We start from the raw sequence: 21,871 nt of genomic DNA on the forward strand, positions 1-21,871 counted from the left end.
AGAGAGATGAGTGTAAGAGAGGATAAGAGAAGGAGAGAGAGAGAGATGAGTGTAAGAGAGGATAAGAGAAGGAGAGAGAGAGATGAGTGTAAGAGAGGATAAGAGAAGGAGAGAGAGAGAGATGAGTGTAAGAGAGGATAAGAGAAGGAGAGAGAGAGAGATGAGTGTAAGAGAGGATAAGAGAAGGAGAGAGAGAGAGATGAGTGTAAGAGAGGCTAAGAGAAGGAGAGTGAGAGAGAGAGATGAGTGTAAGAGAGGATAAGAGAAGGAGAGAGAGAGATGAGTGTAAGAGAGGATAAGAGAAGGAGAGAGAGATGAGTGTAAGAGAGGATAAGAGAAGGAGAGAGAGAGAGATGAGTGTAAGAGAGGCTAAGAGAAGGAGAGGGAGAGATGAGTGTAAGAGAGGATAAGAGAAGGAGAGAGAGAGATGAGTGTAAGAGAGGCTAAGAGAAGGAGAGAGAGAGAGATGAGTGTAAGAGAGGATAAGAGAAGGAGAGAGAGAGAGATGAGTGTAAGAGAGACTAAGAGAAGGAGAGAGAGAGAGAGATGAGTGTAAGAGAGGATAAGAGAAGGAGAGAGAGAGAGAGATGAGTGTAAGAGAGGATAAGAGAAGGAGAGAGAGAGATGAGTGTAAGAGAGGATAAGAGAAGGAGAGAGAGAGAGATGAGTATAAGAGAGACTAAGAGAAGGAGAGAGAGAGAGAGAGATGAGTGTAAGAGAGGATAAGAGAAGAAGAGAGAGAGAGATGATTGTAAGAGAGGCTAAGAGAAGAAGAGAGAGAGATGAGTGTAAGAGAGGATAAGAGAAGGAGGGAGAGAGAGAGAGATGAGTGTAAGAGAGGCTTAGAGAAGGAGAGAGAGAGAGATGAGTGTAAGAGAGGATAAGAGAAGGAGAGAGAGAGATGAGTGTAAGAGAGGATAAGAGAAGGAGAGAGAGAGAGAGATGAGTGTAAGAGAGGATAAGAGAAGGAGAGAGAGAGAGGTGTAAGAGAGGATAAGAGAAGGAGAGAGAGAGAGATGAGTGTAAGAGAGGATAAGAGAAGGAGAGAGAGAGAGAGAGAGATGAGTGTAAGAGAGGATAAGAGAAGGAGAGAGAGAGAGATGAGTGTAAGAGAGGATAAGAGAAGGAGGGAGAATGAGAGAGCGGGAGGGAAAGTGTTGGAAAAGGAGAGAAGAAGACGGGGGTGAGAGGGATGGGGGGACTTTGAAATCTCAATCTCATCTGATTGAGGTCACAGTGTTGCTGCGTGCCTCTCTCTGCCAGGGTGTCAACCCCCTGCACTCTGCGCCCTGCCACTCACCCCAGTCAGCACAGACCCAGCATTCAGAGGATGGCACACTGGCACTGCCAGAGCAAACTGCAGCCAGAGGGCAGTGAAGGAAACCTTGACAACATCCCTTAACCTTTATTCTAACCTTAACCCCAAACCCCTAACCTAACCCTAACTTCTAACCCTTGCCACTTAGCCTAAAAGAGCCTTTTTCATTGTGGGGACCGGCGAAGGATAGTAAAACAAAACAAAACACACACACACTGTATAGGCCCATGCCAAGTTTCAACAAAGAACAAATAGTTGCACCTCGCCCAATATTTTCACTTAAAGACATTTTTTTATTTAACTAGGCAAGCCAGTTAAGAACAAATTCTTAGTTTCGATGATAGCCTAGGAACAGTGGGTTAACTGCCTTGTTCAGGGGCAGAACGACAGATTTTTACCTTGTCAGCTCAGGGATTCGATCTTGCAACCTTTCGGTTACTAGTCCAACACTCTAACCACTAGTCTACCTGCCGCTCACATCTGGAGTACATTGTAACGGGAAAGTGTGTTTGGTCGGGGAATGACTTATGGCTTTTTGTCTTTCTTTTGTTTACCGTAGACTGAAGTCATCCTCCCTCGCCCCGGTTCTCACTTCATGTCTCTCTCTTTGCCTTTCTCTCTCTGTCTATCTCTCCCCCTCTCTCTCTGTCTATCTCTCCCCCTCTCTCTATGCCTATCTCTCCCCCTCTCTCTCTGTCTATCTCTCCCCCTCTCTCTCTGTCTATCTCTCCCCCTCTCTCTCTGTCTATCTCTCCCCCTCTCTCTATGCCTCTCTCTCCCCCTCTCTCTCTGTCTATCTCTCCCCCTCTCTCTCTGTCTATCTCTCCCCCTCTCTCTCTGTCTATCTCTCCCCCTCTCTCTCTGTCTATCTCTCCCCCTCTCTCTCTGTCTATCTCTCCCCCTCTCTCTCTGTCTATCTCTCCCCCTCTCTCTCTGTCTATCTCTCCCCCTCTCTCTCTGTCTATCTCTCCCCCTCTCTCTCTGTCTATCTCTCCCCCTCTCTCTATGCCTCTCTCTCCCCCTCTCTCTATGCCTATCTCTCCCCCTCTCTCTCTGTCTATCTCTCCCCCTCTCTCTATGCCTCTCTCTCCCCCTCTCTCTATGCCTATCTCTCCCCCTCTCTCTCTGTCTATCTCTCCCCCTCTCTCTATGCCTCTCTCTCCCCCTCTCTCTATGCCTATCTCTCCCCCTCTCTCTCTGTCTATCTCTCCCCCTCTCTCTCTGTCTATCTCTCCCCCTCTCTCTCTGTCTATCTCTCCCCCTCTCTCTCTGTCTATCTCTCCCCCTCTCTCTCTGTCTATCTCTCCCCCTCTCTCTCTGTCTATCTCTCCCCCTCTCTCTATGCCTCTCTCTCCCTCACACTGCCTCTGCCTCTGCCTCTCTCTCTCTCTCTCTCTCTCTCTCTCTCTCTCTCTCTCTCTCTCTCTCTCTCTCTCTCTCTCTCTCTCTCTCACTCTCTCTCGGTCTCTCTGAGATTCACATTCACAACACTAATCAGGCAGGAAACATGTTTTTTAAACACTACTAAAATATTGCACAGCACTGTTTAAGAAACCAATGTAAACATTCCGCACAGCACTCCATGTTTGGCAACGGAGACCTCTGAATGAAACAACGACAATATAAGAGTTATTACATTGGAGGGAGGAGTGTGTGAGTGTGTGTGTGTGTGTGTGTGTGTGTGTGTGTGTGTGTGTGTGTGTGTGTGTGTGATGAGTGCACCCTTCAGCCAGAGCAGCACCATTAGAACAGCATACAGCTGGGACCTGAGGACAGACTATCATTGCACCAATCACAGCCAATCAAAATAACCAGGAGGAGCCGCCACACAGCTGGCCAATAACACAGAGCCAACCCAGCTCGGCACACAAGAGTTAATGGGGACACACACACACACCTAACACACACCTAACACACACACACACATACAGTACTTACCCTCACCTATACCCGTCCTCACTCACAGACTCCTCCTCCCTAAAACCCACTCCCACTGTTTGGCTGGCAGACATAACCACAGTGTCGCTGGATTTGTCAGCATCCAATGCCAAGCCCAACCCTCCCCGTATCTTAATGTGTATTGTCTTGTACAGTGTAAGGACCTGTGGGCTTCCGATATACATTCAAAGCCAATAAATAGTATTACTGTTATTCATTGTCGTCCTTATCAACACAAAACAGCAGCTATTAATGTCCGTTTACCAGCCGCAGGGACGCAGGGACTACCCTCTCTCCCCCTCAGATACCCATCACTCTCTCTCTCGCTCTCTCCATCTCCTCTATCTCTCTCTCTCATCCATGTCCTCACACTCCTCCTCCTTTCTCCTGTGTCTGTGTCTGAGGCTGCAGGAGGGAGATGCAGCAGTGGCCTGTCCCTTTAAGAGTGCCTCCCTGAGGGTTGATCCTGCTCCATGGGAGAGGGAGGGAGGGAGAGAGAGAGAGAGAGGGAGAGAGAGAGAGAGAGAGAGAGCGAGAGACAAGCTGCAGCTGTGAAAGTGACAGTCCTCTCCCACTGTGTGTCCCTTCCCAGCATTACCGTGAGCTGTCCAGACACACAGCTAGTAGGGCACCCCGTATGACAGTCTCCACATGCAACATGGGACTGGGCTGGCTTAGGGGGTGGGTATTAGTGTGTGACGGTGTGCATAAACAACCTGTTTCTCTCTCTCTCTCCCTCTCTCTGAATGTCTCCCTTTCTCTCTGTGCATCTGTCATACAAACCATGGCGTGTTGAATACCTCTGTTTTTATACCCTTTTCTAATGTTTTCTCTCCTTTGTGATTTAATCAACCTTCTTCCTCCCTCTATCTCTGTCAGTGACCTATATTCCTCCTCTGCATCTGTCCATCTCCTCCTCCTCCCTTCACCTTGCTCTAGCCACAGATACACAAGCCTGGAATCAGAGCACTAGATTACAGCTACATGAGCTTTCTTTTCTCTCTCAGTCACAGTGCACATAAGCCCCTGAGATAATAACAACAGGAATCAGAGAAGTAGAGCAGGCAGTAGGGAGTGTGTGTGTGTGTGTGTGTGTGTGTGTGTGTGTGTGTGTGTGTGTGTGTGTATTAGTGGGTGGAGGTAAACGATGGGAAACATATGGAGAAAGAGAGAAAGAGAATTGTGAGAGAGAGAGGGGGAGTGGGAGGATAGGGAACAGAAACAAAGAGAGACAGAGAGTGGTGAAACACAGCCAAGTACAACTACGATGGACTATAGCATAGTAAAACATCAGTAAAACATTAGAGTTGGCCACCACACATAAACACACAGCATTGAGGCCACTCAATAGTGGAACATCAGAGTACACACACACACACACACACACACAGATAGTGAATTTAGAGATAAACCATCCTAAATTAATTCGAGAGGGCCCCTACTTTCAATTTGACTATGGAAAAAATGTATGTCTGATCTAGCCTGTGGAAACAATTTGAGACAAAACCACTCCACATGCTCACTAGGTTTGCAGAACATTGGACTAGTTCATTCTGGTAGTACTATAGATGAACAACAGAGTTTCACATTCACACAGCCTTCAGAGAGAGAAATATAGTTCTCTCTTAATATAAGTATTATGGTCTCCCACAGTTAGAAAGCCTGACTGCGGGGCAGGGAGCAGGGAAAACGTTTATCAAAGCTAATGGGAAATAGACCAACTAGCCGTCGTCAGGGGTAAGCCGCTGCCGCACTGTGACAGACAGCTAACGATTAGATTCTACCGGAGATCAGGGAGCGTTGCGGGAACGTTCCCCGGCCATGTCAAAAAGAGAATGGTGAGGAATGGTGAGTAGTGAGGAAAAAAACTTCCAATGTATAAAAACAGGAAGCATCTTTATGATGTCACCTCCATTCTATTTTCTCGGCTCATCTGCCTTTCTCTGTGTATTTGATGTGGAGAAAGACATTTTATTAAAAGACACGCACACAAATGCACCTTCACATACACACTCACATGAACAATCTTACACACACACACACACACACACACACACACACACACACACACACACACACACACTCACACACACACACACACACACACAGAAAAAGCAGAGAGCAGATAGCACTGCTGGGTGATCTGAAAAGTCATAGTCAATCGATCAATAATACTCTTAGCAAAGGTATTTATCTTTCATTTACAATCTCTAGAAACTATGAGAATAGAAAGGTTCAGAACTTTTGTGAAACATCACAGCACAGCAGAAAAATATTTGGCAGCTAGAAATCAGAACTGGATGGTGCTCAGAGATCGGTGGGAGGGGTTGAGGGCAATGTTTCTCTCTCATTTTTTTGTCACTGAGAACATTTCAGGTCTGCTGAGCACAAACTTGAACGTTGTGAAAATTAGTTTACTGTGAATACTGAGGCTGTACCCACTTTAAGTTACAGTTTTAACAGTGGCCAAGTAGGCTACTGTGGCTATTTGAACATGATTTAAGCCTAGCAGAGTGGCCTACCATCAAAAACAATGGAGAAAATTCATCCCATAACATTTTAACATGGAAATATCTGTTCTATCATTCAGCCTATAGCAGCAGCCAATGTGTGGTGTTCTATGTAGGCCTAGATTCCATAAGACTTTAGAAAAAAACATGCAGGGCTTGACATTAACATGTTTATCCACTTGTCCTTCAGACAAGGAGGTTACTGAACATGTTGTTGTGTTGTTTGATGCAAGATACCACTTTACAAAATAAAATGCATTATTATTCTCATACCATTATTACAGAGAATCAGACAAATTATGCTACCCTTTGCCTATTGGCTATTTAGCTTATTGGCATCGGCTAATGGGGATCCTAATAAATCAAATCAAATCAAAATTATTCAAGCCTGTCTCAAAATACAACACTGCCTCTTTAAGACAACAAAAGCTCTTTACCTGATTCACTTTTCAAAGATGTCTAGAAATGTACCCGTTTTGTGCACTTGTAGGATGCAATCACTCCACTATTGCTGACTACAAATTATCTATAACTGGGCTAATAACTCACTAACTAGCAAAGGATATGAACAAAATGTTTACACGTGGCTACATGCAGCTCTCACCTTGATCTCAAAACAAGCGCATCTACTCAACCACTCATGCTGTAAACACAGTCCAGTTCAAAGTGAACGGCACAGATCCATATATGACAATGGTCTATTTGCATATAGGCCTCCTGCAGCTCTGATTGATTATGCCGCACCGGTCTGTGTAGAGTATGGGCTGAGTCGTGCGTGTCAATGCGATAGAATTGTACTCCGATGCGTTCTGCCTACAACAATATCGCTTGCATAGTTTGTTTTGTTTTGTTATGTTACATTGAAAGTGGCTAATATTTCGTTGATTTGATCACAATTGCCACAGTAGAGGGAAACGTTGATAGTGTTAACAGGGAAACTCTAGAACAGTGGCCACCAACCTTTTCTGAGTCAAGATCTCTTTCTGAGTTTCTAATGTTTTTGCAGTAAGCTATACATTATCACCGCATATTGGCTTCGCTTGAATTGCCCTGCCAATGCATTGATGATCGGGCCATTTTTGTCAATTTAAAATAAAACATTTGAGGTAGGTTATGATCACACCGGTAATAGATCCGTTGTTGTATTACTTGTGAGGCACAGCTGCGTGAGAATACATTTAAATCAATTGTTTTTATTTTTATTTTACTGAGCAGACGGTGCCTGCATCTGTTGGTCAGTCTCAGCGGAGAGAGAGAGCAGTAGACTGACGGTCTGCCTCTCAACATCCCTCCACTCTCCCTTTCATCCAATGGGCACTGTCTTCCAGCTGATGGCGAAACTCGAGTCGCACCACATTATTTCTGCCTCATGCACAAATTCATGTTGTTACTCCTATGAACAGAGAAAGTGAAATAATCCTCGATATTAAAAAAGACTCAAGCCGCTAATAATAACAACAACGCAAGCCTATAGATACATTTTCCTACCCCCTGTATATAGCCTCCTTATTGATATTTTATTGTGTTCTTTTTTTATTTATTTTTCTACTTTAGTTTATATAGTCAATATTTTCTTAACACTTATTTTTCTTAAAACTGCATTGGTTAAGGGCTTGTAAGTATGCATTTCACAGTAAGGTCTACACCTGTTGTATTCAGCATTTCACCTGTTGTATTCGGCGCATGTGACAAATAAGATTTGATTTGAATAATGCCAACAGCCTGAGACGAATAAAAATAAATAGTATCATCAGGCTTTATCGTTTGTTTTTTTACAGAAATGTTTGGCGATCGACTCGGAATGCCTTGGAGATCGACCAGTAGATCGTTATCGACTGCTCTAGAAAGTTGAGTGAAGTTCAATCTCGTAGTTCTCTCTGTGGGCTGAGATTTCTTCTGCGAGGCAGTCCCGGGGGAGGTGCGTGGTAGTCCCACGCAGCTTAGAGGGAACATTGGTTGAGGGTAGCTGAAAGCTGGGACTAAAAACAAACAAAAGATAAATAATGTAAATCATACTGTCCGGGAAATGTATGTAGTATGTATAAGCTGGAAGTGGAAGCATTGTTGTATTGTTATCCATTAGTTTTCTCCAATTAGGGGAGGGGTGGAAGGGTAAGGGGAAAATGATAAAGAAGGGTAGGGGTGGAATACAGAAGATAGCCCTATTTGGTAAAAGACAAAGTCCATATTATGGCAAAAACAGCTCAAATAAGCAAAGAGAAACGACAGTCCATCATTACTTTACAACATGAAGGTCAGTCACAATGGAAAATGTCATTAACTTTTAAAGTTTCTTGAAGTGCAGTTGCAAAAACCATCAAGCTCTATGATGAAACTGGCTCTCATGACACCCACCACAGGAAAGGAAGACCCAGAGTTACCTCTGCTGCAGAGGATAAGTTCATTAGAGTTACCAGCCTCAGAAATTGCAGCCCAAATAAATACTTCACAGAGTTCAAGTAACAGACATCTCAACATCAACTGTTTCAGAGGAGACAGTGTGAAGCAGGCCTTCATGGTTGAATTGCTGCAAAGAAACCACTACTAAAGGACACCAATAAGAAGAGACTTGCTTGGGTCAAGAAACACGAGCAATGGACATTAGACCGGTTGAAATCTGTCCTTTGGTCCAAATTTGAGATTTTTGGTTACAAACTAGGTGAACAGATGATATCCACATGTGTGGTTCCCACCGTGAAGCATGGAGGAGGTGTGATGGTGTGGGGGTGCTTTGCTGGTGACACTGTCCGTGATTTACTTAGAATTCAATGCATACTTTACCATCATGGCTACCACAGCATTCTGCAGCGATATGCCATCCCATCTGGTTTGCGCTTAGTGGGGCAATCATTTGTTTTTCAACAGGACAATGACCCAACACACCTCCAGGCTGTATAAGGGCTATTTGACCAAGAAGGAGAGTGATGGAGTGCTGCATCAGATGACTTGGCCTCTACAATCGTCAACGTCAACCCAATTGAGATGGTTCGGGATGAGTTCGACCGCAGAGTGAAGGAAAAGCATCGGATAAGTGCTCAGCATATGTGGGAACTCCTTCAAGACTGTTGGAAAAGCATTCCAGGTGAAGCTGGTTGAGAAAATGCCAAGAGTGTGCAAAGCTGTCATCAAGGCAAAGGGTGGCTACTTTGAAGAATCTAAAATCTAAAATATATTTGATTTGTTTAACACTTTTTTGGTTACTGCATGATTCCACATGTGTTCTTGCATAGTTTTGATGTCTTCACTATTATTCTACAATGTAGAAAATAGTAAAAATAAAGACAAACCCTTGAATGAGTAGGTGTGTCCAAACTTTTGACTGGTACTGTATATTTATATATATACACACTACCGTTCAAAAGTTTGGGGTCACTTAGAAATGTCCTTGTTTTTGAAAGAAAAGTAAATTTTTTGTCCAGCTTAACCGTATGGTACGTAAGAAGTGCCCATCAAGCCAATCCAATTTGTGGGAGGTGTTTCAGGAAGTATGGGGTAAAATCTCTTCAGATTACCTCAACAAATTGACAACTAGAATGCCAAAGGTCGGCATTCTGTAATCGCTGCAAATGGAGGATTCTTTGACGAAAGCAAAGTTTGAAGGACACAATAATTATTTCAATTAAAAATCATTATTTCTAACCTCGTCAACTTCTTGACTATATTTCCTATTCATTTTGCAACTCATTTCATGTAGAGACCCAGAGCAAGAAACTTCGGCTCGTCCCCACAACAACCGGCTGTTTCCACTCCCCCTCTCTCCATCCCACATATCCTACCCCCCCCCCCCCTTCTCTGTGTGTGTCTGGTTGTGGAAACGAGGGAGCGGAACCAAGCCCACATAAATGGGGGCAGCAGTGTTTTGACTACTGTCTGACCCTGGGAGAAGAGGTCGGCCCCACTTCATTCCAGTGATACGCAACTCTGGTGTCAGCGGCCCTTTCTGCTGATGTCACATTAGCCATAGATCATTTGATACAGAGAAACCCCTGAGGAGAGGACAAGACAGAACTGTATAGGAACACTGCTAATACATCATAATCTGTAGTCTGTACTGGCAACACTCACAAATTCAACAGTAATGCTCTGGTGGTCACAGTACAGTATGAAGGCCCTTGTACTGGAATGGGATGGTTATGCATATTACAATGAGCGTGGGCTGTGTGCTGGTGCGTGCGCGTGTGTGGGTGCATGCGTGTGCGTGTGTGAAAGCTAATGTGGAGAGACAGCTGGAACAGAGGCTGTCATGTGTAGAGGCAGTCTTCAGCCTGACGTACTGACACTCTCTCTAACCAGCACTGACTTCCTGTCTGCCTGCCTGTCTGCCTGTCTGCCTGGGACGGTCTCCTCTCTACCCTCCATCACCCCTGTTCATCCACAGTTCACCAGCCCTGGGTCCTATTCATTTCACACCAAAGAGAAGAACACAGGATGAAACAGGGAGGGAATACCTGAACTTGTACAATAAGAAATGCTAATTTCCATTTTCCGTAAATAAAATAGTTACGTGTCCTTATGAATATAACCCAGCTCTCTCCACCACTGTCACTATGCTAGCGACTGTCTGAGGTACCCCCATCCATAACATAGCACCACTCTCTCACCCATCATTGTGTAACTAAACATTGCAAGTCGAGGGCCAGTAGGAGGCACCCTTTCCTCTGGTCTAAAGAAAATATCCCAATGACCCAGGGCGGTGATTGGGGACATTGCCCTGTGTAGGGTGCCGTCTTTCGGGTGGGACATTAAAAAGGTGTCCTGACTCTCTGTGGTCACTAAAGATCCCATGGCACTTATCATAAGAGTAGGGGTGTTAACCCTGGTGTCCTGGCTAAATTCCCAATCTGGCTCTTATACCATCACAGTCACCAAATCGTCCCCAGTTTACACCCCCCCCCCCCCCCCCCCCCGTAACTATTCCCCAGGTTGTTGCTGTAAATGAGAATGTGTTCTCAGTCAATTTACCCAGTAAAATAAGGGTTAAAAAATAAATAATAATAATCTCCTCATTCCCCACCATACATCATTCCACCTTCACACTTACTCTATAGCACCTCTCTCTCTGTCCCTGTCTCTCTCTCCATCCCCTCTCATAGTTCTTCCAGCAGACACTCTCTCTCATTCCACATCAGTTAGGCCATGCCGTAATTCAGTCACCCTCCAACACGGTAATATGAACCATGCATGCCTTGCGTAGGCTGTGATGGCAGTGTGGGCGACAAGCAGGACTGTGGACTCTGATGTGAGGTAGGTTATACTGAAATACAGTGCATTCGGAAAGTATTCAGACCCATTCCCTTTTTCCACATTTTGTTACGTTACAGCATTATTCTAAAATGGATTTAAATTATATTTATTCTTTATAAATCTACACACAGTACCCCATAATGACAAAGTAATAACAGCTTTTCATAAATTTTGGCGAACGTATAAAAAAAATTAAAATAAAATGTTACAATTTTAAATTATTTAGATAAGTATTCAGACCCTTTGCTATGAGACTCAAAATTGAGCTCAGGTGCATACTGTTTCCATTGATCATCCTTGAGATGTTTCTACAACTTGATTGGACTCCACCTGTGGTAAATTCAATTGATTGGACATGATTTGGAAAGGCACACAGTTGACAATGCATGTCAGAGCAAAAACCAAGCCATTAGGTTGAAGGAATTGTCTGTAGAGCTCCGAGAAAGGATTGTGCTGAGGCTGAGATCTGGGGAAGGGTACCAAAACATTTCTGCAGCATGAAGGGCCCCAAGAACACAATGGCCTCCATCATTCTTAAATGGAAGAAGTTTGGAACCACCAAGACTCTACCTAGAGCTGGCTGCCCAGCCAAACTGAGCAATCGGGGGTAGAAGGGCCTTGGTCAGGGAGGTGACCAAGAACCTGATGTTCACTCCGACAGAGCTCCAGAGTTCCTCTGTGGAGATGGGAGAACCTTCCAGAAGGACAACCATCTCTGCAGCACTCCACCAATCAGGCCTTTATGGTAGAGTGGCCAGACGGAAACCACTTCTCAGTAAAAGGCACATGACAGCCCACTTGGAATTTGCCAAAAAGCACCTAAAGGACTCTCAGACCATGAGAAACAAGATTCTCTGGTCTGATGAAACCAAAATTGAACTATTTCGCCTGAATGCCAAGCGTCACATCTAGAGGAAACCTGGCACCATCCCTACGGTGAAGCATGGTGGCAGCATCATGCTGTAGTGATGTTTTTCACGGCAGGGACTGGGAGATTAGTCAGTATTGAGGGAAAGATGAACGGAGCTAAGTACAGAGAGATCCTTGATGAAAACCTGCTCCAGAGCGCTCAGGACCTCAGACTGGGGCAAAGGTTCACCTTCCAACAGGACAACAACCCTAAGCACACAGCCAAGACAACGCAGGAGTGGCTTTGGGACAAGTCTCTGAATGTCCTTGAGTGGCCCAGCCAGAGCCTGGACTTGAACCCGATCGAACATCTCTGGCGAGACCTGAAAATAGCTGTGCAGCGACGCTCCCCATCCAACCTGACAGAGCTTGAGAGGATCTGCAGATAAGAATGGGAGAAACTCCCCAAACACAGGTGTGCCAAGCTTGTAGCGTCATACCCAAGAAGACTCAAAGCTGTAATCGCTGCCAAAGGTGTTTCAACAAAGTACTGAGTAAAGGGTCTGAATACTTATGCAAATGTGATGTTTCCAGGTTTTTTTTTTATACATTTGCAAAAATGTATAAAAACCCGTTTTTACTTTTTAATTATGGGGTATTACGTGTAGATTGATGAGGGGGAAAAAACAATTTTATCAATTTTAGAATAAGGCTGTAACATAACAAAATGTGGAAAAAGTCAAGGGGTCTGAATACTTTCAGAATGCACTGTATAACCTCTGACACAACACAACCACAGGGAACAACAAACACACACATCGCACGCAGCACACACATTAATACACACACTCATACTCACACATATCCTCCTTCTCCCCCACACTTCCAAACAGCCTTGACCCGGATGGGTGTGGGAGTCAGAACACACAGGGCATAAGTTTGGGTGGTCAAGTAGTTGATGTACTGTACCTCGGCTTGGCAACGGACATAATTTGCTTTAAACAGGCTGCGATACAAACACACAATCAGCCCTTCCTGTGGATCTAATGCAATTAGGAAGAAGAAGCCACAGGCCGAGGGGCTTCTGGGAACTGGGAAGACCCCTGCTTAGAAGGTCCAAGGCCCGGACTCAATTAGACTGAGCCACAGGCTGGTCAGTGAGTTAGTCAGTTAGTATAATGAGTGATGCCCTGCCCTGGTCTCTGACTGCCTGTCACTCACACTGCTCTGCTCTGCTCTGCTCTGCTGGTCTCTGGGATTCCTCAGCATATAAAGTACATGCATAAGGTGCATCACCACGACAACAGGTGAGGTGGTAGGACTCTCTGGAAGTAGTTTCACAAACCCACTAATAGAGCACCATATTGGTACTGAACACAACAACACAGTCATGGGAATACGTTTAAAGTTGTCACGCTATTGATTATTTATGGCCGTGGAGACACATTTGAAGCGCAAACAGCTAGCGTGAGGGAGGGTGCAAAAAAACAAACAAATGTTAAATGCATAAGTCATAACGCTGAAAGGCATTAAATATGCCTTATTAGTATTTGTCTTGTTTGTGCAAAGGCAGCATTTTTCTCTCCAGAAGATTAGTAAAATTTACAGCTCAGAGCTCTTCCTGATTCTACTGAAATGTATGGCACATTAAACTACGTCTTGCTATTCTGTAAGGCTACAGGTCAAAATAACCTTCTGCGTGTGTATGTGGGTGGGGTCGCTTCAGTGTGTGTGTGTGTGTGTGTGTGTGTGTGTGTGTGTGTGTGTGTGTGTGTGTGTGTGTGTGTGTGTGTGTGTGTGCGTGCGAGCGAGCATGGGATGTTCTGCTCTCTGTTTCCATTATATACAGTGCCTTGCGAAAGTATTCGGCCCCCTTGAACTTTTCGACCTTTTGCCACATTTCAGGCTTCAAACATAAAGTTATAAAACTGTATTTTTTTGTGAAGAATCAACAACAAGTGGGACACAATCATGAAGTGGAACGAAATTTATTGGATATTTCTAACTTTTTTAACAAATAAAAAACTGAAAAATTGGGCGTGAAAAATTATTCAGCCCCCTTAAGTTAATACTTTGTAGCGCCACCTTTTGCTGCGATTACAGCTGTAAGTCGCTTGGGGTATGTCTCTATCAGTTTTGCACATCGAGAGACTGAAATTTTTGCCCATTCCTACTTGCAAAACAGCTCGAGCTCAGTGAGGTTGGATGGAGAGCGTTTGTGAACAGCAGTTTTCAGTTATTTCCACAGATTCTCAATTGGATTCAGGTCTGGACTTTGACTTGGCCATTCTAACACCTGGATATGTTTATTTGTGAACCATTCCATTGTAGATTTTGCTTTATGTTTTGGATCATTGTCTTGTTGGAAGACAAATCTCTGTCCCAGTCTCAGGTCTTTTGCAGACTCCATCAGGTTCTCTTCCAGAATGGTCCTGTATTTGGTTCCATCCATCTTCCCATCAATTTTAACCATCTTCCCTGCCCCTGCTGAAGAAAAGCAGGCCCAAACCATGATGCTGCCACCACCATGTTTGACAGTGGGGATGGTGTGTTCAGGGTGATGGGCTGTGTTGCTTTTACGCCAAACATAACGTTTTGCATTGTTGCCAAAAAGTTTGATTTTGGTTTCATCTGACCAGAGCACCTTCTTCCACATGTTTGGTGTGTCTCCCAGGTGGCTAGTGGCAAACTTTAAACGACACTTTTTATGGATATCTTTAAGAAATTGCTTTCTTCTTGCCACTCTTCCATAAAGGCCAGATTTGTGCAGTATACGACTGATTGTTGTCCTATGGACAGAGTCTCCCACCTCAGCTGTAGATCTCTGTAGTTCATCCAGAGTGATCATGGGCCTCTTGGCTGCATCTCTGATCAGTCTTCTCCTTGTATGAGCTGGAAGTTTAGAGGGACGGCCGGGTCTTCGTAGATTTGCAGTGGTCTGATACTCCTTCCATTTCAATATTATCGCTTGCACAGTGCTCCTTGGGATGTTTAAAGCTTGAGAAATCTTTTTGTATCCAAATCCGGCTTTAAACTTCTCCACAACAGTATCTCGGACCTGCCTGGTGTGTTCCTTGTTCTTCATGATGCTCTCTGCGCTTTAAACGGACCTCTGAGACTATCACAGAGCAGGTGCATTTATACGGGGACTTGATTACACACAGGTGGATTCTATTTATCATCATTAGTCAGTTAGGTCAACATTGGATCATTCAGAGATCCTCACTGAACTTCTGGAGAGAGTTTGCTGCACTGAAAGTAAAGGGGCTGAATAATTTTGCACGTCCAATTTTTCAGTTTTTTATTTGTTAAAAAAGTTTGAAATATCCAATAAATTTCGTTCCATTTCATAATTGTGTCCCACTTGTTGTTGATTCTTCACAAAAAATTACAGTTTTATATCTTTATGTTTGAAGCCTGAAATGTGGCAAAAGGTCGAAAAGTTCAAGGGGGCCGAATACTTTCGCAAGGCACTGTATACACATCATCGAAGAAGAAGAAGAAGAAGAAGAAGAAGAAGGAGAAGAAGAAGAAGAAGAAGGAGAAGAAGAAGAAGAAGAAGAAGAAGAAGAAGAAGAAGAAGAAGAAGAAGAAGAAGAAGGAGAAGAAGAAGAAGACGAAGAAGAAGAAGAAGGAGAAGAAGAAGAAGAAGAAGAAGAAGAAGAAGAAGAAGAAGAAGAAGAAGAAGGAGAAGAAGAAGAAGGAGAAGAAGGAGAAGAAGAAGAAGAAGAAGAAGGAGAAGAAGAAGAAGACGAAGAAGAAGAAGAAGGAGAAGAAGAAGAAGAAGGAGAAGAAGAAGAAGAAGGAGGGGTTGAGTGAGTGTGCTAACTGCCAAGGCCGAGTTGGAATTTCCATAGTGACTTTCCAGTTCTCAAACATACACTCACCAAGACCAGTACTACCAAGCATACATACTGCTAACTAGGAGAGAGCAAATTGACTTCCTATTACAGTCATAGGTATTTAGTGCCAATTTATCAAAAGCATTTATCATAATGTATATACAGTAAAGAAACAACAGCAGAGTCTAAGCAATGCCATTTCATTTTCTGGCCACAAATCAATCTGCTTTCCCAATCACTTCCCTGCATCTCTGCCAAGTCAAAACCATGACTCAGCAAGGACATGAATATCAAACAGGACAGAAGCAACTTGAGACCAACAATGATCCAGTATTGTCTTTGCCTTTCGGATAAGATCACCGAGAGAAAGAGAGACACGTGGATGTGTCTCAAATGGCAGCCTATTCCCTATGCAGTGCACTACTTTTGACCAAGGCCCAAGTAGTGCACTACATAGGGAATAGGGTGCTGATTTGGGACGCAACCACAGTGAGACCTGTTAGGGAGCTTTGAGGCTTGGGAATAACAAGCTAAAGGGTAACGGTAATACGGTATGGTATCTGTTTGCAATGTGAAAGACGTTCTATGCCAACGAGCCATGTGGTGCAAGTAGAACCTATGTGCCATGTCACCTTTTCTCATCTCACAGACCTGCTACAAAATCAGAATATTTTTGACTTATCTGTGTGGGTGGGGTAAATTCTACCCCAAGACTGTTTAATGTCCCTCCCCAACACACAGCTGTGCCTTCATAGCTTAGTCACACTCCTCTTTCCTCTGTCCCTCCCTTTCTTCACAAACACAGGCTAAGCCCTCAGCCAACGGCCTCTGAGTGAAGATGAGATACACAAGCTTGTCTGTGTGTGTTTGCTCCAAGACCCGATGAAAGACATGGAGATTAACAACAAAAACGATCCCCCTGTGCCCTTGGTGGCGGGCAGAGAGAGATAGAGAGTGGGTATGGCTGCCGTGGGCGGTCCAGCTGGTCCAGAGTGTGAGTGTGTGTGTGTATGTGTGTGTGTGTGTGGGTGTGGGGGGGGGGGGGGTCACTCCCAGGGCTAATGTAAAACTGTGGCAGGCATGTGAAGACCACTCAGACCTATCGGCATGCTATCCTCGCTCTCCTCTTTACCATGCCTTGTCTGCCCAGGCTAGACCCAGGCTAGACCCAGGCTAGACGTCCACCACAAGCTGCCTAATCCCAAGGAGTCATTCAGGCAAGAGCAAGTGTGCAGACAGCACTCACATTTCACACACAGGAAACAACGTCTGAAAACGTGAGGGTTGGGTGATACAAGAGCAAGTGTGCAGACAGCACTCACATTTCACACACAGGAAACAACGTCTGAAAACGTGAGGGTTGGGTGATACAAGAGCAAGTGTGCAGACAGCACTCACATTTCACACACAGGAAACAACGTCTGAAAACGTGAGGGTTGGGTGATACAAGAGCAAGTGTGCAGACAGCACTCACATTTCACACACAGGAAACAACGTGTGAAAACGTGAGGGTTGGGTGATACAAGAGCAAGTGTGCAGACAGCACTCACATTTCACACACAGGAAACAACGTGTGAAAACGTGAGGGTTGGGTGATACAAGAGCAAGTGTGCAGACAGCACTCACATTTCACACACAGGAAACAACGTGTGAAAACGTGAGGGTTGGGTGATACAAGAGCAAGTGTGCAGACAGCACTCACATTTCACACACAGGAAACAACGTGTGAAAACGCCTCTCTTTTCTCTCTCGTCTCAACATTAGAGAAGTGTTGCATTTGCCAATCACTCAAACAGAGAAAACAGTCCCGCTTTCCTCCTGTGGCTGTTTAACTTGGCTGCATGGCTTTTGCTGGCGTTACTTCTTGTTCTTCTGTGGTAGTGGTAAGATGACTAAGGGTCATCCTTTTCTGCTATGAAAACATCCCTAAACATTTAATGCCGCACACTCGGCACATAAACAAATGTTGTTTTTTTTGGCATATCAACTGAGACTTTAATCTGCTCCATATGGGCGCGGGGGCTAATACAGCTGCTAAGACTATAAGCTCTTGGAATAAGCTAGTAGACGCCCCATCAGTTTCGACAGCTGCTGAAATGGCTATGGCCAATAATAACTGAGGCTAATGCTATCTCTAACTACAGACACGCTAGCGCTAGGCTATTGACCTGTGTTCACAGCTATGGTAGATAGGGTCGGCGTAGAGAGGAGAACAGATGGACAATCACTACCGTACTGTAACACATCAGCCTATCTACTTACTGTATCCTAAAGTTATCCCCCCCAGCCACAAACACTCACCTTAGCTCGATGGCCTCCTCCATCTCAGCGCTCAAACTCATCTCAGACCAGTGAAAGCAGAAGAAGAGGCAGAGCAGAGAGTAGTAGAAGAAGTGGAGAGACAATGACAATGATGACGACGATGATGGGTGTTCAAAAATGAGAAAAAGAGAACGCCCTGATACTCGCAGCGGCAGAGGAGAACTAAACTAACAGAACATGTGATGAAAATCTGCTCGGGGATCGGAGAGCGAGAGAGAGAGAGAGAGAGAGAGAGAGAGAGAGAGAGAGAGAGAGAGAGAGAGGGAGAGAAGAGAGAGAGAACCACACTTCTTCTTAAGGGATTAACTTGGAGAAAAGGTGACCGACACATTCACACATGCACACAGCCCCCTGTCACTGTGTGTGTGTAATATGTATGTGTTTCTCTAACACACACACACACACACATTCCTGTCTGAATTGCCAGTGGGAGGGACGGTTTGGTTTCAGCCTCTCCAAAACCTGTCCGAGAGGGGAGCAGGGATTGGGAGGATGAAGAGGACAGACAGAGAGACACAGAGAGATGTGGAGAATGAGAGAGGATGAGAGAGGAGTGAGGGGGGGGTGATTAGGCTAGCTACGGCGGGCGCTGACACAGTTTCATCCGTCCATCTGCGATGGCCAGTGAGGCTGGAGGCTGCAGGCAGGGGCTTGGGATGGATCAGGAGGGGAGGGGTTTCTGACCAGGCAGCCTCAGCCTGGAGGCTGGTCACACGTTCACCTCTGGCTGCAGCCTGGGAGCCACTCATTCACTAAGCACTTGACTGCTCCAAACACAAAGACACCCAGACTCAAAGACAGAGACAAGCAACCAACACCTTTCTCTCTCTGTCACTCCCCCTCCCTCTCTCCCTCTCCCTCTCTCTGCTCCTCTATTGTTGGTATATCTACAGCTGGAGAAGAGAGAGGTGAAGGGAGAGAACGAGGGAACGAGAGATAGCTAGACCTATAAAAATAGACAGTGCGTGAGAGGAGGACAAAGGAAGAGAGATAGAGATGACAGAATTACTAAGGGAGACAGGAGAGAGAGATAGAGGCAGATAGCTACATAGAATGGGAGACAGACAGAAAGAAAGGGTGTTCATCTGTGTTGTGTCATATAGGGAGATCAGCTTGATAATTCCCTGTGGGCAAAGCGTACAGCGGTGGGCTGAGCTCTCCCATAAGCCTATTAATGGTATAGTTATCGAACACAATGACCTCACAGGCTGGATGGGAACACATACTGCTCAGATTCCTCCTTAGCTGACAAAAATGGCTTCCAAAGAATTCAATCACCCAGTGTTTTAACCTCACATCACACCCTAATCATTCCCGTGGTAACACTAGCTTGGCTATTCACCACTCACCAGAGCCCTGTTCTTGCTGTTGATTGCACTGGGGCTAACCATACAATTAGAATCTAGTCATTCTTTTTCTATGGAGCTAACTAGAGTGCACACCTAAATGAATTGTAGAAATTCAACCAAAAATGGCAACATTAGCTCCCGAGTGGTGCAGCGGTATAAGGCACTGCATCTCAGTGCTAGAGTCATCCCTACAGACCCTGGTTCGATCTCGGGCTGTATGACAACCGGCTGTGATTGGGAGTCCCATAGGGCGCACACAATTGGCCCGGCATCGTCCGGGTAAGGGGAGGGTTTGGCCAGGGTAGGCCGTCATTATAAAATAAGAATTTGTTCTTGACTGACTTGCCTAGTTAAATAAAGGTAAAAAAAAATATATGGAAAACCGGCAAAACAGTCTGAAAACAAACTATGAGTAATCTTGCCCTGTGGATTCCATTTAAAAGTGTGGTGTGTTTTTCCCATAGAATTAGGAATTAGAATACAGGATCTTGATGGTTCTTCTTTTTCCCCATGGAATCCTGGAGTAGAGCAGGGGACGGCAAACCGGCGGCCTGCAAGCCAAAACCGTCTGGTGAGTGATTTTTATTGCACCCCCCCCCCCATCAAGGTTTTTTGTAAACAAAAAATACTGTATATATATTTTGGGGGATTTTAGTTTTGGGTAAAAAAAGATTGTAAAATCACCAGGAATTCATATAAAAATGTGTTTAATTTAGGAAATATTTTCCCAAGTATTCCCACAATTAAAGAAAGAGACATATGTGATTGTGTCTCAATCTAATCAAGGTATATAATTATTGTTATTTTCAAATACAATCTCTTTTTGGGCTTAGTTGTGGTCAATTTGAGGTGTAAAAATGATTATAATTATGTTCCAGCCCTCTGTCCATCCCCAATGACAAAAATTGTCCCGCAGCTGAATCTAGTTGTCTATCCCTGAAGTAGAGGTTTTACCCACACAGAAATAGCCATGCAGCCTGGTATGGTGTGGTGTGGTGTAGTGTGGCGTGGGGCGGTGTGGTGTGGCGTGGCGTGGGGCGGTGTGGTGTAGTGTGGCGTGGGGCGGTGTGGTGTGGCGTGGGGCGGTGTGGTGTGGCGTGGTGTGGGGCGGTGTGGTGTGGGGCGGTGTGGTGTAGTGTGGCGTGGGGCGGTGTAGTGTGGCGTGGGGCGGTGTGGTGTGGCGTGGGGTGGTGTAGTGTGGCGTGGGGCGGTGTGGTGTGGCGTGGCGTGGGGCGGTGTGGTGTGGCGTGGCGTGGGGCGGTGTGGTGTGGCGTGGGGCGGTGTGGTGTAGTGTGGCGTGGGGCGGTGTGGTGTGGCGTGGGGCGGTGTGGTGTGGCATGGGGTGGTGTGGTGTGGCGTTGGGTGGTATGGTGTGGCGTGGGGCGGTGTGGTGTGGTGTGGCGTGGCGTGGCGTGGGGCGGTGTGGTGTGGCGTGGGGCGGTGTGGTGTGGTGTGGTGTAGTGTGGCGTGGGGCGGTGTGGTGTGGCGTGGGGCGGTGTGGTGTGGCATGGGGTGGTGTGGTGTGGCGTTGGGTGGTGTGGTGTGGCGTGGGGCGGTGTGGTGTGGTGTGGTGTGGCGTGGGGCGGTGTGGTGTGGTGTTGGGTGGTGTGGGGCGGTGTGGTGTGGCGTGGGGCGGTGTGGTGTGGTGTGGCGTTGGGTGGTGTGGTGTGGTGTGGGGTGGTGTGGTGTGGCGTGGGGCGGTGTGGTGTGGCGTTGGGTGGTGTGGTGTGGGGCAGTGTGGTGTGGCGTTGGGTGGTGTGGTGTGGTGTGGCGTGGGGCGGTGTGGAGTGCTAGACCGTGAGCCCTAGGCATTGTGAGCATTGATTGCTCTGTGTTTTTAATTGAACCTGTCCCAATTTCTCGTGACCCAAATGAGGGCCCACCAGTAGAGCTGGCTTGGTGTGTGTGTACATGTTTTCCTACATTATCAAAACCACAAAGTCCTGACAAGTCACCACAATGTCCTGACAAGTCACCACAATGTCCTGACAAGGTAGGAAAACAAATTTGAAGGGTTAGGTTTAGGGTTTGGGTGGGGTTAAAGTTAAGATTAGGGTTAAGGTTTAGGGTTAGGGGTTAGGGATAATAGGATTTTGAATGGAAATAGCTGTGCAGCGATGCTCCCCATCCAACCTGACAGAGCTTGAGAGGATCTGCAGAGAATGGGAGAAACTCCCCAAATGCAGGTGTGCCAAGCTTGTAGTGTCATACCCAAGAAGACTCAAGGCGGTAATCGCTGCCAAACGTGCTTCAACAAAGTACTGAGTCAAGGGTCTGAATACTTATGTAAATGTGATATTTCATTATTATAATTTTTTTTACATTTGCAAACATTTCTAAAAACCTGTTTCTGATTTGTCATTATTGGGTATTGTGGTAGATTGGCGAGGGGGAAAAAAACAATTTAATCCATTTTAGAATAAGTCTGACGTAACAAAATGTGGAAAAAGTCAAGGGGTCTGAATACTTTCCGAATGCAGTGTACATTTTTACTTCCCA

At 45.5% G+C, this 21,871-nt stretch overlaps 1 protein-coding gene across 2 annotated transcripts in view; it reads right to left on the reverse strand.

Moving 5' to 3' along the window:
• Window positions 1–21,871, reverse strand: part of LOC115206103 (numb-like protein) — a 73,267-nt gene that overhangs the window by 25,823 nt on the left and 25,573 nt on the right. The window contains exon 1 of one of the 2 annotated variants that reach the window (XM_029772693.1): window positions 18,003–18,181. The exons of the other annotated variant lie outside the window; for it this stretch is intronic. Within the exon in view, the coding sequence (XP_029628553.1) occupies window positions 18,003–18,043 (41 nt within the window). The 5' untranslated portion in view covers window positions 18,044–18,181. Of the gene's footprint in view, window positions 1–18,002; window positions 18,182–21,871 lie in introns of those variants that run through there. 2 annotated transcript variants of the gene reach the window in all.

This window comes from Salmo trutta, chromosome 13, assembly GCF_901001165.1.
Source record: "Salmo trutta chromosome 13, fSalTru1.1, whole genome shotgun sequence".
NCBI lineage: Eukaryota > Metazoa > Chordata > Actinopteri > Salmoniformes > Salmonidae > Salmo > Salmo trutta.